At 48.3% G+C, this 14685-nt stretch overlaps 1 protein-coding gene across 2 annotated transcripts; it reads right to left on the reverse strand.

Annotated features, from left to right (window-relative positions):
- Nucleotides 1-901: 901 nt before the first annotated feature.
- On the reverse strand, nucleotides 902-8368 carry Tgif1 (TGFB induced factor homeobox 1). 2 transcript variants are annotated; one of them, XM_042675256.1, is made up of 3 exons: nucleotides 8028-8368; nucleotides 2935-3161; nucleotides 902-1965 (listed from the first exon to the last, which is right to left on the reverse strand). In XM_042675256.1, the coding sequence occupies exons 1-3, from the start codon at nucleotides 8041-8043 to the stop codon at nucleotides 1396-1398; spliced, it is 813 nt and encodes a 270-aa protein (XP_042531190.1). In that variant the 5' UTR covers nucleotides 8044-8368; the 3' UTR covers nucleotides 902-1395. The 2 variants fall into 2 exon arrangements, with proteins under 2 accessions (XP_042531190.1, XP_042531191.1); XM_042675257.1 differs by lacking the exon at nucleotides 8028-8368 and adding an exon at nucleotides 6280-6345.
- Nucleotides 8369-14685: the final 6317 nt, after the last annotated feature.

Consider the following 14685-nt stretch of genomic DNA (forward strand, 5'->3'; position numbering starts at 1 on the left):
CTTCCTATAAAGGTTTAAAAATGGTGCAAACTTAATGCCAAGTTTTCTACACTCTTTAAACAATACAGAAGCTGTGGTGCTCCCTTAAATTCAAGATAGTTCACAGCTGGGGCAGGGCTAGAAAGCACAACTCTAACCACAGAAACTTCACAGTGAGCATGACAGCAAAGAATGGTTTTGTGGCATGTGACAAGTGAAAGGAATGCCACCAAGTCCTTCTGGCCATTGGTTTTGTAAGTTACCGTCTATCCCAACAAACTCCACTGGTACATCTACCTTTTTTTTTTTTTTTGCAAACTTACAACCTGAGCAACTATCATATAAGCACAACCTGATTATCCCATCATCTTAGGATAAAATAGTTCTAGATTTCTCTACAACTTAATGCTGCATTTGAATGCAAGGGTCTTAACTATATCACTCAATAAAGGTGATCTTAAAGATCAACCTGGATGTACAATGCTAAGCTTCTTGTGTTGTTTGTGTTGTTCATTTCTGCACACATAGGCCATAACCATTGCTTCAAGACTTTTCATTTATCATGACCAGGTTTGAAAATCCCTAGCAAAGATCACTAAGGATGGAGTGGCTAGCTAAACGATGAGGTGATTCATTTCAACTTGCAATTCAGCTCAAAGATTTGAGGGCCTGTTGTACCTCCTATCGAGAGTAAACACCACACATCCTGTTTATACATACTAGCTTCTTGTTCACCGGATATTTAAAGGGCACTCCTATAACTCACACCTCATTCTACCCCCAACTTCCTGATGGGGGCACTATATTCCTCCTTTATGTACCTTTTGGAAGCTGTACTGGAAATGTAACCCAGGGTCTTAGAGGTAGAAATATTCCTACTCATTTTTAAGTGTTCCCTTCAACAAAATACTCTGCATTACAATAACTTTTAAAGAAAATACTTTATTACGCGTCATGAAAAAAAGGCATCAATCAACTAGATTCATACTTGTTTGAAAAAAAAAAACATTGAAAATTTATTAATTAAACAGTAAGTGGACAACCTGTTCCACACAGGAATGGAAAGATGCTATGGGTTCTCTAAGTATTGCACAGTCTGAAAAACACCAACAAAAAGGGGGGGGAAATAAAAAAAAAAAATCACATGATATTGGGAAACAGCTCACATTATGAATAATCTACCAAGAAACATTAAAGAAAGAAAGAAAGAAAAAAAACCCTTTTGTTTCTACAGTAGCTCTGAGTTTATATTCTTGGAATGACGATATTCCATTGAAAACATCAGTAACAGGAAGCTTCATTTCAGCAATCCCATGTGCAAATATTAATAAAAAAATATATAAAATAATGCAATTCAACTCTTGCCATCACCCCGGCAATCACGTTTTGGAGAAGTGTTTTGCTTGCAAAAAGGGGTTAAGCTGTAAGCTTGGCCTGAAGCTCCATCTCAGCAGCCCGTTTGAGTGCAACATCCACTAGAAGCTGAAATCCACTAAAATCCTGGTTCAGGTCAGGCGGAGTAGGGGGAGGAGTGTTGAAAAGACCACTCTGTGTGTGTGTACTTTTACAAGCATCTTCTGGGTACATGAGTGAGGTTTCTGTGAAACTGCTGGCTGCTATCTGCTGAATATCTGTGCTATGTCCCACACCAACTGGCTGGCAGAGAGCCAGAGGCCCGTCTTTCAATGCAGTCACAGTGGTATGGCAGATCACGGATGGACGAGCCAAAACTGATCCTGGGGATGGGGGTTTCGGAGACAGTGATCTCCCTACCAGAGTTGGGTTAGGTCCAGCTGTGCAGGAATGAAATGGGCTTTCCTCTAGAGCTGGCATGAAGTTTTTGATGCCCATGGCAACCTCCACAGAGCTGGCTTCAGAAATTTTGGCCCCACGGCGGGAGATGGTGAACTGATTGGGATCTTTGCCATCCTTCCTCAGCATGTCTGGAAGGAGCCTGCGGCGGGCATTGATGAACCAGTTACACACCTGAAACCATAAGTACACATATGAATTTTCTCATTCACTCAGCAGCATTCTAACAAACACCTGACAGACGTCAGCTCTCAATTACTGGACTTAATTCCCATTGGACACTGGTAGCTCACACCTATAATCCTAGCTACTCCAGAAGCGGAGATCTGAGAATCATGATATGAAGTCAGCCTGAGCAGAAAAGTCCCTCAGAAAAAGAAACGAGTAAAAAGCTGGAAGTGGAGCTATGGCTCAAGTAGCAAAATGCCAGCCTTGAGCACAAAAGCTAAGGAACATGGGCCAGGCCTTGAGTTCAAGCCCCTATACTGCCTTATAAAGAAAGTATAAATTCTCAAACACCTGAAAAAAATGACTTTAAGGGGAAAACAGGTACCTTTAACACTCTCCATTTTAACCTATTACCTATTGCCCCAGCATTTAAGTTAATCAACTACAGGAATACTTGTCCTGTATGAAAAGTGCCACACCTCCCAGTAACTGATTTTTCCCAGTTCAAATGACTGTGTCAACAGACATAACATGAATGACCTCACCGAGGTCTGTCCTTGTTTAAATATCAAACCAGTTTCCTGGGCAATAGAATAAGGTTTAACCACCTTTTAAAAAAATGTTGGTTACATAAAAGAAGGCTCTTTTAGGCATTAAAGGAAATGCTATCTGACAGATGACTGTCAAGTGTTTCTGTGTCCTCTAAGTAACCAGTTATTAGCTCCTAGTTTGATAAAGTTTACAAAGAAGAGATATTCATTTTTTTTATTGTGAATGGGTGGAGCTTAGTGACTGGACACACCAGAATGCTATAAAATGACTTTGAAAATAAAGGTGCATGCACAGGTTGGGGGGTGTAGCTCAGTGAAAGAGCATGCTTTCATTCTAGCATGTGCTAGCAAGCCCTGGATGATCCCCAGCATGCCAGGTTGGGGGTGGAAACTTTTACATGAACCTTGCGCTCTTTCTCCTCACCTGGAGTGTGGATAGGTGTGTCTGTTGGGACAGTAATGCTTTTTCTTGCTCAGAAGGATAGGCATTGTATCGGTGCTCATAGAGCCAGTCTCGAAGAATCTGAACAGACTCCCTGGGCAGGTTGCCCCGCCTTCTCCTCTTGCCTGAGCCAGTTGAGGAAGAGAGGTCCAGGGGGATGTCCATGCTGTCCTCATCCTCAGTCTCACTGCCAGATGCTGCAACAACACCTAGGAAAGGACAAAGGGCAGCTGTCACTTGCTTTCATCAGCAGGGTAACTATCCCAAACCTATTTATCCTTGACCACCTGATGTCACTGTGTTTTTCAACTACTGAATACTATGCAAAGGGCCTGTGTGTGTGTGTGTGTGTGTGTGTGTGTGTGTGTGTGGCCAATGACAAGAGTCCTATAGAGTAATGAGACTCTGAAGTCAGATTCTCAATCAATGGTCAGACATAGAGGTCAACTTCTCACATTCCTTTCCCATGATGCTCTCCCTTGGTGGGAGAGACAAGCTACTGTGAAGTGAGTAAGTTGCCATGCATGTGAGACAAGGAGGTGCCAGGCAGTTGAAATAGGCCCTAACCATCTTTTCTTTGAGGTCACTGATAGGAAAATCAATCTAGTGACTACCCTACATTTTAAATGGTTATTCTTCCTCCTTCCATAGGAGATTTGAAAAAGGGAAGATTATGTTTCTTCACTGATACAAGGAAGGAAAATGGGATATTTTAATCATTCCCAGTGAAGTATTTTACATTTTCTGCTAGTTTCATGGTCATTTCTTGTTCTTATCTGTTAATTCAAAATCGCTTAATTTTAATAAACACTTAGACACTAACTGTAACCACTGCACTTTTCAGTTGTTCTACAATACTTTATAAGTCAAAAGATGCCCTATGACTGAATAAAGATTAAAATCAAGTTTCAATTAACCATTTCATAGGAATCTAGAATACTAGTTATCCAGAGTTCAGTCTTAAATTCTTACATGACAAAAAGCACTGAATATGCAAACACTCCAAAGGAAGCTCTCTGGGTGGAAAATAGTCTAATCTTGCCAGACATTTTAAGAATTCCCAAGTCATAAAGATTTAAATCAGATCAAATTCAATGAAAACTCAGACCAGCCTGACCTGTACACATTTAAATCTTTATGAATTTAATACAATGCTTCCTTGAAGACAGTCTAGAATTTATAAAAAAATTGTCCAAATACCAGTATTTCTTCATTAGGAGAAAAAAAGTAAAGGTATACATTTTCACTCTATATACATTTTTTTGTGTCCAGTACTGTTGTGATTGGGTTGAAAAATGACTCAGTCTTGGAGTCCTGTTTAATTTGACTGTAACTTTACTTGGTGACACACTTTTTAGTTTGGACTACAGGGGGCAGAGGTGTTGAGGGAGGTCCAACAGGAAGGGCAAACCCTCCCAAGACAAAGTAAAGCAAGTTCTAACAAAAGAGGTGAATGGTTTTGCAAATTCACTGGAGCTCGAGGCGTCATAAACAGCCATAAAGAAGCCACACAAACATCTAACGCTTTAACTGTTGAGCATTTGAAGCTTCCCTCCCCTGAAAATGTAAACTTTTTCTTAAAAGAAAAAAAAAAGAAAAGAGCAAACTTAAAACTGAAACTTATTTTCACTGCTCCGTTGAAAAACCCACACTGAAATCTGGGTGAAGTGTTAATTTTAAAACAAAGTCCACTAAATTATACACTAGTTCCGGTTTCATCTTTGCTTGGATGGCAAAGGGAATTTCATTTTAAATGTGTCACAGGGTCATTGAATAATTGAAGCATACTTGAATAAACTCCCAACTCCCAAAAGGCCATTATCCCCCCCACCCCCACACATCTACCTTTTTTTTAAAATCCAAAAAATGTGGAAATTTGTCCTTTCCACAGTAAATTCTCAATTAAGAGTTCGAAGCAAAAAGAAGACACAATAAAACAACAACAACAAAACTCTGCTTAGTTTGGCCAGAAGCTCGGGTCTTTCAGATGAAGTGACACACCACCAAAACTCAGGGCGACTTTAATCAGCTCATTAAAAATCATCATCATAATAACAAAAGCCCTCTGGACGCTTTCACAGCTATTTCCACTCCCCACCCCCAGCTGCGGGAGCAGGAAGTGCGGACTTGGGTGTCCGTGGGTCGGTTGGCCAGCTGACTTGCCCGGCCGCTCCGAGCACGTTCGCGGCTGTCAGGACTGTTTGCATGAACACTCCCCCCCCCCCCCATGGTGGCTCCGCTTGGAAAAACAAAGACTTTTTCTCGTTACTCATTTCCTACTGTAACTGAGCTTTTGAAAAGTTTCCCGGTTACGACTTGTTTCCAAACGCCTAGCTCGGAACGAGAAAGAGAGAAAAAAAATGTGGTCGGGGCGGGTAGGGAATCACAAGCTCCTGACTCCATCCACACACAAGGAAATGTCGCCGGGAAAGCCACCGGGCCGCCGGGGACCCCAGCGCGCCCAAGGCGCGCTTCCAATCGCCGAACCCGCAAGGCGAGGCGGGGGCGGGGGGGCGCAGAGGCCGCGGGTACCCTGGATTTTAAAAACACACTGCAGAGTTGGAAAAGAAAGAGAAAAAAAAATAATCTGGGGGGCGGAGGAAGGAACGATCAAAGGAAAAGTTTCAGGAAAAGCAAGCCCAATCCAACGCAGCTCCCGCTCGGACTCTTTAAGCCAGAGGAACCGAGGTACTAAACTTGCCATGCGCATGGCCGGCCCCAGCCCCAGCGACCCCAAAGCAAGCGTTCAAGCTGGGGCCGGGGGGGGGGGGAGGGGGGCGTATTTTCCCCGTCGAACCTTGTTCCTGCTTTTAAAGCCACCCTTAAGACTTTTGCACTGCAGTTTTTATCACACACCAGGGCTGGACGCACCCCAGCGACTGGCCAAGTGTCTTTGTTTTAAGGACAGTTTTAAAGATATCCAAGACTTGGCCCAGACAGACAATAGGCGGGACCGACTTCTCCGGCCCGGGCAGCCCCCCCCCCCCAGGTAGTCCAGACGCAGGCAGGGGGAGGTCAGGCAGCGGAGGCTAACGGGCAGAGGAGGAGCCCCACGAAGGAAAGCAGGAAAGCAGGCTGCTTTTGTTCCTGCCGGTAGTTCAAAAACCCCAAACTTGAGATCAGGCCGCAGACTGTTAGCACTTGGCACCGTGGAGGACCTCCGGGTCACCAAGGAGCTCCCGGTGGGCTGTGAATCGATCCCACACACTCAGGGGCCTGCACCCGATCCCAGACCAGGTGCTAGGGAAGCCTACGGAGAGAAAGGAACCCCGGCCACCCCCCCCCCCCCCACGGGCCGCCGAGAAAAGTTTCCCCTCTACACGTCACCTTTCATTGTTTCCATGAGTTGGCGCTGCTCGCGGGACCCCTGTGTGCCCGAAACTGGGGAACACGGAAAGCGTTGTTTCCCAGCTTGGGCCTTCGAATGGGGGAGGGGGGCGTCCGAGAAGGGGGGGGAGATCCTCGAGAGGGTGGGGGATGGGAGAGCCAGGGGCTTCGGGGGCGGTACCCGAAGGGGGGGAGGGGAAAGGGGTTCCGGAGGGAGCGCACAGACGCCCAGCCAGAGCAGGAACAATAGGGGTTCCCTTCCCCCCGCCGGAGCGCAGCGTTCGACCCGTTCCTCAAAACCAGAAACCCCCATTTTGCCGGAGCGCGCCACCGTCACGAGAACGGGTGCCTTGGGGCTTCGGATCTGTCACCCCCAGGGGCGACGTGACCGTGCGGGCGCGTCCCCGGCGCTCCCAGCGCGGCCCCGGCGCGGCGAGACCGCCCGGACTTCACTTTTTTTTTTTTTTTAAATACCCCAAACTTTAAGCGTCCCAGAATGCATCGCTCGGTCCTTGGGCAGGGGGTCTCACTACCCAGAGCCCGGGGTTTTCACTCTTCGGCGGGGAAGGGGGGGGGGAATTGGTGGTGGACAGGGAAGTTGTACGTGTTTCAGGGTCTCGCACAAAATCTCAACAGAACTCTAAGTTTAAAATTCACAAAGGGACCCCCAAAGCCCCCCCTCCCCAACCCCCCTGCTGGATGAGGAATGGCAAGCCGCGGGACGAGTCTGAAAGAATGCAGTCACAAACTCGAGGAAGCTTCTGGGCATGCGCAGCTGCGTCGAACCCCCCCCCCCCCCCACCTCCAGCAAGCTTTCCGGAGCGATTAACTTCTGTTTTGAACCACTCGACATAAATCACAACAGAAAAGCCAACTCCAGTCCACGACAGAGCACTCGGGGGACCTCCCAGCCAGGGACTCCAAAGTTAACTTCAAAAGGGGACTTCAGTCTTTGACCTTTCAGGGTTCCTTCCTCCCTCGTATTTTTTGTTTTTTAAAGCAGACGGACGGCAAGTTTTAGTTGTACAGCTTCCAGGACGCTGCGTGGAAACAATGACAGCCTGGCTCCCGACACTTACAACCAAGTCTGCTGGTCGTACTTGGACGCGTCCTGACTGCACACCGGCCCAGCGTCCTAACTCCTCATCTTGCCCAAAATGGATCGTGGGAAAACTCTCTGAGACGGAGAAAAACAATGTTTCTGAGAGTCTAGAGAGTACATTCCAGGGCGCAGTGCGGGGTCCGAGCCCACCTTCCTTCAGTTGTGGAAAACCTCAGATCCTTGAGAGTATGGGGGCCCAAGGGAGAACTTTCAGACAAAAGTGGGGGAGTGACTCCCCACTAAAACATGAGGTGCGGGGTACCCCAGACACCGACTGTGCACCCCCCCCCCCGCCCCAGAGACAGAGCTATAGAAGCCACGCGGCTGGGCTGAGCATGGGGTGTCGGCGGAGACAATGAAACTTGGAGGCGCACAAACAAGGCGCAGAACATGTTTCTTGACAACGTGCCAGCAGCGTGGAGAGGCTCGTCTCCCCACAACAGCCCCTCGTGTGGTGTCTGGAAGGAAAACAGCAACTGCCATTCCAGACACAGCCCCAACAAAGGGAACGGCCAACCGCTCCAACCCGAGCCTCTGGGCGGAAAAGTACACCCAAGTCACTCTCGCCTGGCGCCCAACGGGGCCAGCACGTTGTCCCCCGGCCTCGCGCCCAGGGTGCGCGGAAGCCTGCGGCGTGCTGCCTTACCTTTCTTGCTTTTCATTCTGGAACTCCCCTCCCAGATCCAGGCGATCCTGGGGTCTCGAGGGGCCAGGAGGGAGGCCACAGGGGGACAAGGGATCGTCCTCCTTCGCCGCCGACTTTCCCGTAACTTATAGGACGTGCTCCCACCGTAATTGCTAAACAAGGCGCTCGGATCCCAGGCGCCAGCTCCTGGGGCGGAATTCAAGTGACACTTGGGCTTCCTCCGGTCGGGATCTTCTGGCAGCGGGCCGGGGGCTCTCCCACGCCCAACTCGCTCCCCTCCCCACCCCGCTCCTTTGTTCCTCGCTCCTGAACGGCGCACCTCGGCGCTGTCACAGAGGCGAAGAGGGAAGGTACTGGAGGTCCTGCCTCCGCCCCCAGCCGCCCGCCCCGTCCCCCCCCCCCCCCCCGCCCGCCTCTCGGATCCTCCGCCCCTCCCCCCGCACCTTCCAGCCCGGGTGAACCGGACCGAGCACCGCGACCGCTAGAAGCCCGCTTCTACGCGGGGGTGGCCGAGGCCAAGAACACGATCCTTCCTGTCTGCGGCGCGCGCACCGCCCGCATCCCTCGCCCCTCGGCGGAGACACCAGCCCGGGCGTTCCAGGTTTTTCCTTTGGGCCTTTCTTCCCGGGGGCTGGCGAAGAGTGCGTTTGGTTAGGAAATAGCAACAGATGGGGGGTGGGGTGCGGGGGGGGGGTGGCAGGACGTACCCTCCCCTCCCCTCCCCCACCCCCGGGAAGGAAAAGCACTCCGGCTTGTTTTTTGACAGCTGCCCTCAAAGTCCGCAGACTATCGTAGCCACTGAAGACAGCCGCTTCGGATTCAAGGGGCGGGGCCCGAGGGGAAAAGTATTCGGGACAAGAACCAACTTCTTCTAGAATGTGCGGCTGCCATTGACACGCGGGCGCGGCGCGGCGCACCCTGCTCCCCGCACTTTTCCTCCAACCGGGACAGTGGGGCGCGCGGGGGGGGGGGGGAGCCATAAGGCATCCTCCTGCCCGGGCGAATGTCTGTCCCCCCAGGCTAAAGCTGCGAGTTCCGGAATGGATTGCAAAGCAGTTTCGAAATCTAACACGTTGCGGAGAGACACTTGTCATACTCACATGCTCTTTAAACTGTCGCGGCCGGGAGACAAACGGGGCGCGCGCCCGCCCCTCGGCGACCCGGCCAGAACCCTCCACACACCTCCCAACCCCAGCAGCTGTCGGCTCTGTAGGAAAGGGGGCGACCACGCCGTGACTGCTCATCCGTGTTGGTAAACAGTCTACTTTCAGGACTTACACCCGCTAGGAGACCCTCCCTCCCCACTTCGGTGTTTCAAACAGAAACTAGCCATTAAGTAAACACGTGTGCCTATTGGTCTATTTTGGTTGAGGGTTTTGGAGGACTCCAGCAGCAGTTCCTTGATGCAATCCCCCCGTTTAAAAAGTCAGCTGCTTTTCGGTGAGATTTCAAAACACCTCTGGGTCTATTTTTTTGTAGGGCCATTTTTTTTTTGGATGTTGAAGTAAAGCGACAGAACTGTCAAAATGCCACAAGAATTGAGAGAGCGGAGAGAAAGACGAACATGAAGAAAGGAAGAGAAAGAAGGAATAAAAAGAAAGAAGGAAGGAAAGAAAGAAAGAAAAGAAGGAAAGAAAAAGAAAGAAATCCACAAACAAGTCCGTCTCCAGTCTCGGCCCTGGGTGGTTGTCTTTTTAGCAACCTTGATGGGGACCCCGCCGTGGACTAGGTTTAAGCCCGGGGCGGCCCGGGGATGACGAGCTAGACTTTAGATCCTCTGTTTTAGGATCGCGCTGAAAAACGAAAGCCAGCCTCCCCCGCGTCCCTTCCCCGAGACACCCCCCACCCTGGGTGTGTGCTAAGGCCGGCGTTGTTTAAAAAGCATGGGTGGTTTTTCCAATTACAGGACTTAAAAGCGAATCAACAAGGGGAAAGGCGTCACCGTGAGGCCGGCCGTCACCTCGCGATCCCCCCCCGCCCTTCGATGATTGGCTGACTGTTCAGCACAGCTAAAACAGCTCCAGGGAGGTGGCTGGGCTCGAGGGGGAAGGAGGTGGGGAAGAACACGGTCCCGAGGACGAACCGCCAGCCTGGGAGACGCAGCCCTAAGCGCAAGGTCCTTCCCGGGCCTGGCTGGAGATGAATCCGCCGCGGCGCCCGGCTGCGGGACAGCTGTGGCGCGGGGTGGGGGCCGGCGCCCCTGCCGCCCGTTAGAGGGCCGTGTTGCTCTTTCATTTGAAGGGTTGTTTGTTGCTGGGATTGGTGGCTCACATCCGCTGGAACCGGGAGGCGAGGGAGGAGGCGCCGGGGGAGGAGGAGCCAGGGGCGGGCGCAGCTCCGACCCTGCGGTCTGAGTGGCAGCAGCCCGGTCTGCCACCGGGCAGTCGCGGCCGAGAGGCTTTGTTTGCTAACTTCGTAGACGGCCCTGGCGGCCCCGGAGGCGGTCGGAACCGCGGCACCGCGCACGCCAAGGGTCCGCTGGCCCCTGCCGGCGGGACGCAGAGGTTTCCTTCTTCCTGGTCGTTAGCCTTGGCCGCGCGGTGGTTCTCATTAGGTACACAAAGGTAGCTTTTCTTTCCTCTGCCACCACCTTGGCTAATTAATGCGATTCCCGCGCAGGCGAGATGCAAAGCGAGAGGCCCGCCAGTTTACAGCTGGAAAACAAACTTTGCAGGACCAGGAGGAAGGGCAGGGAGAATTAAAAAGCCTCTTTCAAATTTGGAGGAGGAAAATGTGGAGACTTAAAACTCACCTTGGCCGGAGGTCAGACTTGCGAGAGCCAATAAGTACCTTTTGCTCGAGCCTGTGTGTGTGTGTGTGTGTGTGTGTGTGTGTGTGTGTGTGTGTGTGTGTGTGTGTGTGTGTGTGTGTGTGTGTGTGTGTGTGTGTGTGTGTGTTTATACTGAGGCCTGAACTCAGGGCCTGGTCGCTTTTTTCATTCAAGGCTGGCCTTCTGTCACTCGAACTTTTTGGTGATTATTTGGAGATAAGAGTCTCATTGACTTTCTTGCTTTGGCTGGCTTTTCTGCTCAGGCTGATCCTCTCAGGAGATCCTCAGTTCTCAGCCTCTTGGGTAGCTACGATTCCAGGTATGAGCCACTGCCACCAACCTTAGAAGAGGTTTTGAATCTGGTGGATGTTCCTGAGAAACACAAAAAGCCTTATAGCCACCTGCCCCGAATGAGCCCCACCTCAACCCTACGACTAGTTGCCAAACTTGAAGTTTTAGGCTGTTAATGCATTCTGTGAAGAAAAGGCCTGGGGTCTTTACAACTAGAAAAACACCCGGAAAGAGGAATCGCTGCATAATACCTGCAGCTGCTTAGGATATTTGCTTTTCTCAAGGTGGAAAAACAAGTGTAAGGGTTCTGGCTCTATCACTCCCTAAATGTCTCAGGGCCACTGCTTGAAACTGATTCAATAACTTTCAAAGATTTCTAGTGCTGAAAGAAAAACCATCCATCCATCCATCTGTCTATCTCTATGGACTCAGGTTTGTCACATATAAATTTCGTAACTCACATGAATGTTAACTGAACTGGGAAACTGCCTAGGTAAAATTGAGATGGTGCCTGTTTCTTGCTGGCTACTGACAAATGTTTTCACCTGTTTCTCTCTGTCTCTGTCTTTCTTTCTCTCTCTCTAGATACATAGTTCCATTTGGTGTCTTCTGAAGCCACCTCAAGGCCAAGCAAAGAAATAAACAGAGCTTTTTTTAAGTTACTTTTCACAGCCTGGAAACCTTGTCAAGGCTAAAATAAAATAAAAACCCCTTAAGCCAGACACCAGTGTATTACACCAGTAATCCTAGCTACTTAGGAAGCTGAGATCTAAGGGTAGAGGTTTGCAGCCAGCCTGGACAGGAAACTCCCTAAGACTCACATCGCCTGTTAATTACCAAAGAGGTGAGGCAGAAGAAAAGCCAATCACCATCATCATTGATAACAATTCATCAAATTGTTGAAGGGTGCATTTATTTCATTCCTCTCAAACGATTAGAATTATTTCCATGAGGGGCTGTGGCATAGATGGGTAGGGGAGGATAAGACTCACCCAGACATCTGATTTCCCTTGTTTCTAGTGTCAGGAAAGGCAGATTTTTTTTTTTAACTTTGCATACTGCTGGGCTCTGTGTCCTGCACGAGGGATGTACAATCATCTTATATTTTAAGGTCAGAGGGGCTCTGGCTTGCTGAAGAAGTTGACCTAGTCCAGTCACAGACCTGGGGCTAGGCTGTGACCATCTTGCAGTGATTTCATGAACCCAGCAGGGTAATTCACCTCTTCCCTGCATAAATAATGCAAATCACACCACTCGCTTACCTTTGTTTTGAAGACTTTGCAAAAGTCTGCGCTTCCTCTCCCATCCTTTTCTACTTTTTGCATGTCACTTTTCCTTAGCTTAGTGGCTTTGGAATCTAGGGGAAAGAGCCCAGCCTATACTTCCTGTATTCTTACTATTTTGTATTTACATTGTACTTAAAGTTTATGAAACACTTATTTAAATAATCTCACTTAATACTCAAACTAGTTGAGTAAATTATTTTTGTTTTCCAGCAAGTCAAGATAATAATCCTAATATGACATAGCGAAAAGCACGTATTGACATAAGTTGCTTGGCTCTAAGTCAAACTTTAGGAAATTCTGCTCTTCTGGAAGGTGAGATGGAGGACAAAGCAGAAAATGACCTGCGATCACATCAGGGACCCCCAAGGACACAAGATCCCATAGACACTGCAGGGGTTATTCTCAGAATTCTACTCCTGTTTTACAATAGATTATCTTGCAACCTGTCTGCTTTTCTCTGTGTGTCCCCCGCCCCTCCTTTTGCCAGGTTCAATCCACTTTATCACTGAACTATGTCTCCAGTCTTTATTTACTTATTTGTGTTAGTTATGGGGCTTGAACTCAGGGCCTGGGTGCTGTCCCTCAGCTTTTTTTTTTTTTTTTTTGCACAGGCTGATGCTCTCCCATTTGTGCCACACCTCTACTTCTTGCTTTTGGCTGGTTCATTAGAGACCAGAATCTCATGGCTTTTCTGCCTGAGCTGGCTTCTGACCTGGATCCTCAGCTCTCAGCCTCCTGAGTAGCTTGAACTCAGGGCCTGGGTGCTGTCCCTCAGCTTTTTTTTTTTTTTTTTGCACAGGCTGATGCTCTCCCATTTGTGCCACACCTCTACTTCTTGCTTTTGGCTGGTTCATTAGAGACCAGAATCTCATGGCTTTTCTGCCTGAGCTGGCTTCCGACCTGGATCCTCAGCTCTCAGCCTCCTGAGTAGCTAGGGTTACAGGCATGAGCCATGGAATCCAATTTTGATCTCAGCCACAGGCCCTTGGCATCCGTATCTTATTAAGAACAACAACAAAGGCTTCTCAAAGATTCAAGCCAGAAAAGTACTATATAGACATATGAAAAGCTTCCAGTTACCCCACGGTCCATACTGACGTTTGTATACAACACAAATGGAATGCTATTTTCTTCCCTAGTAGTTGTGCTCGGACCTCCAGGGTGTGGATGGTTCCCTTAACCCTTGAGGAATTTCTGGCAGTTTCTTATCTGTAAAGGTGTGGGCTGAATGTCACCTTCTCAGAGGTGTATTCTCTGGCAATTTCACCTAAACTAGGTTATAGTCACTGCCACCCTGTGGCTCACCAATTCTCAAGCACCATCCTATTGACACTTGGGGCTGTCTAATGCATCACTCTGCTAGCTTTCCAGTGCATTTGTTGAGTGCTTGGTAGTTACCTAGATTCTAACTGGCTCATGCCAGTGGTTCTTCTCACTCCCAAATTGGACAAACAAATGTTTCCAGACATTGCCAGGTGTCTGGTGAGATAGAAATGAATTGGGGAAGATCAACCCTCATTGAGGACCACAGATCTTTGTTTTTATTTGGTTGTTGTTTGCAACAGCATTTTAAGATTATTTTACTGATTTGTCTGATTTTCTTTTAGTCTTTGAATTTCCCACTAAAATCTGGGATCATTATTAGATCTTTATGTACTGAATGACCCTTGTGCTTAACACATCATAGGTGCCCAATAAGTAGCTACTACACAAATGAAAACAAGTCTCTGTTAATTAGGAGAATATAATCATTTATTGTATACAGCAAATACCACCTTGTTCTATGTCATGTATTCTCAAAATTTCAGAAGTTTCACTGTTATTCTATTTTGTTTTGTCTTCTGTTTGCTGAGGATTCACCCTAGGGCCCAGTGCATGCCAGGCAACACCCAGTCCCAGCTTCTTTTTGTATTAGCTTAAAAGTTCATCTGACAAGAGAAAAAAAAAAAAGAACTAACATTATAAACATAGAGGTACCGTGTTTTGATTTTTCTTCAAATGTTGCTTGTAATAAGTACATATTTATGCTGTGAAAACAAGATTGGGGTGATAATTCGTCAGTTGTGTGTGTGTGTGTGTGTGTGTGTGTGTGTTTTAACTAATGCTTTTCTCTCTAGCAAAGGGCTAGTCTTTTCACATGTTTCCATTTATCTCCCTTCCTTTCTGCCCAGAGCAATAGGGGACCATTTATAATAGCAGTAAAAGAATGAAATACAGAGGAATAAAATTAACAAGAAATATATACGTTTTATGAAGAAAACTTTAAAGTCCTACAGAGGGATATAAAAGAAGACTTAGTCAAGGAAAGGTA

Source organism: Dipodomys spectabilis, unplaced genomic scaffold, assembly GCF_019054845.1.
Source record: "Dipodomys spectabilis isolate Male_0828 unplaced genomic scaffold, ASM1905484v1 ptg000024l, whole genome shotgun sequence".
In the NCBI taxonomy this organism is placed as follows: domain Eukaryota; kingdom Metazoa; phylum Chordata; class Mammalia; order Rodentia; family Heteromyidae; genus Dipodomys; species Dipodomys spectabilis.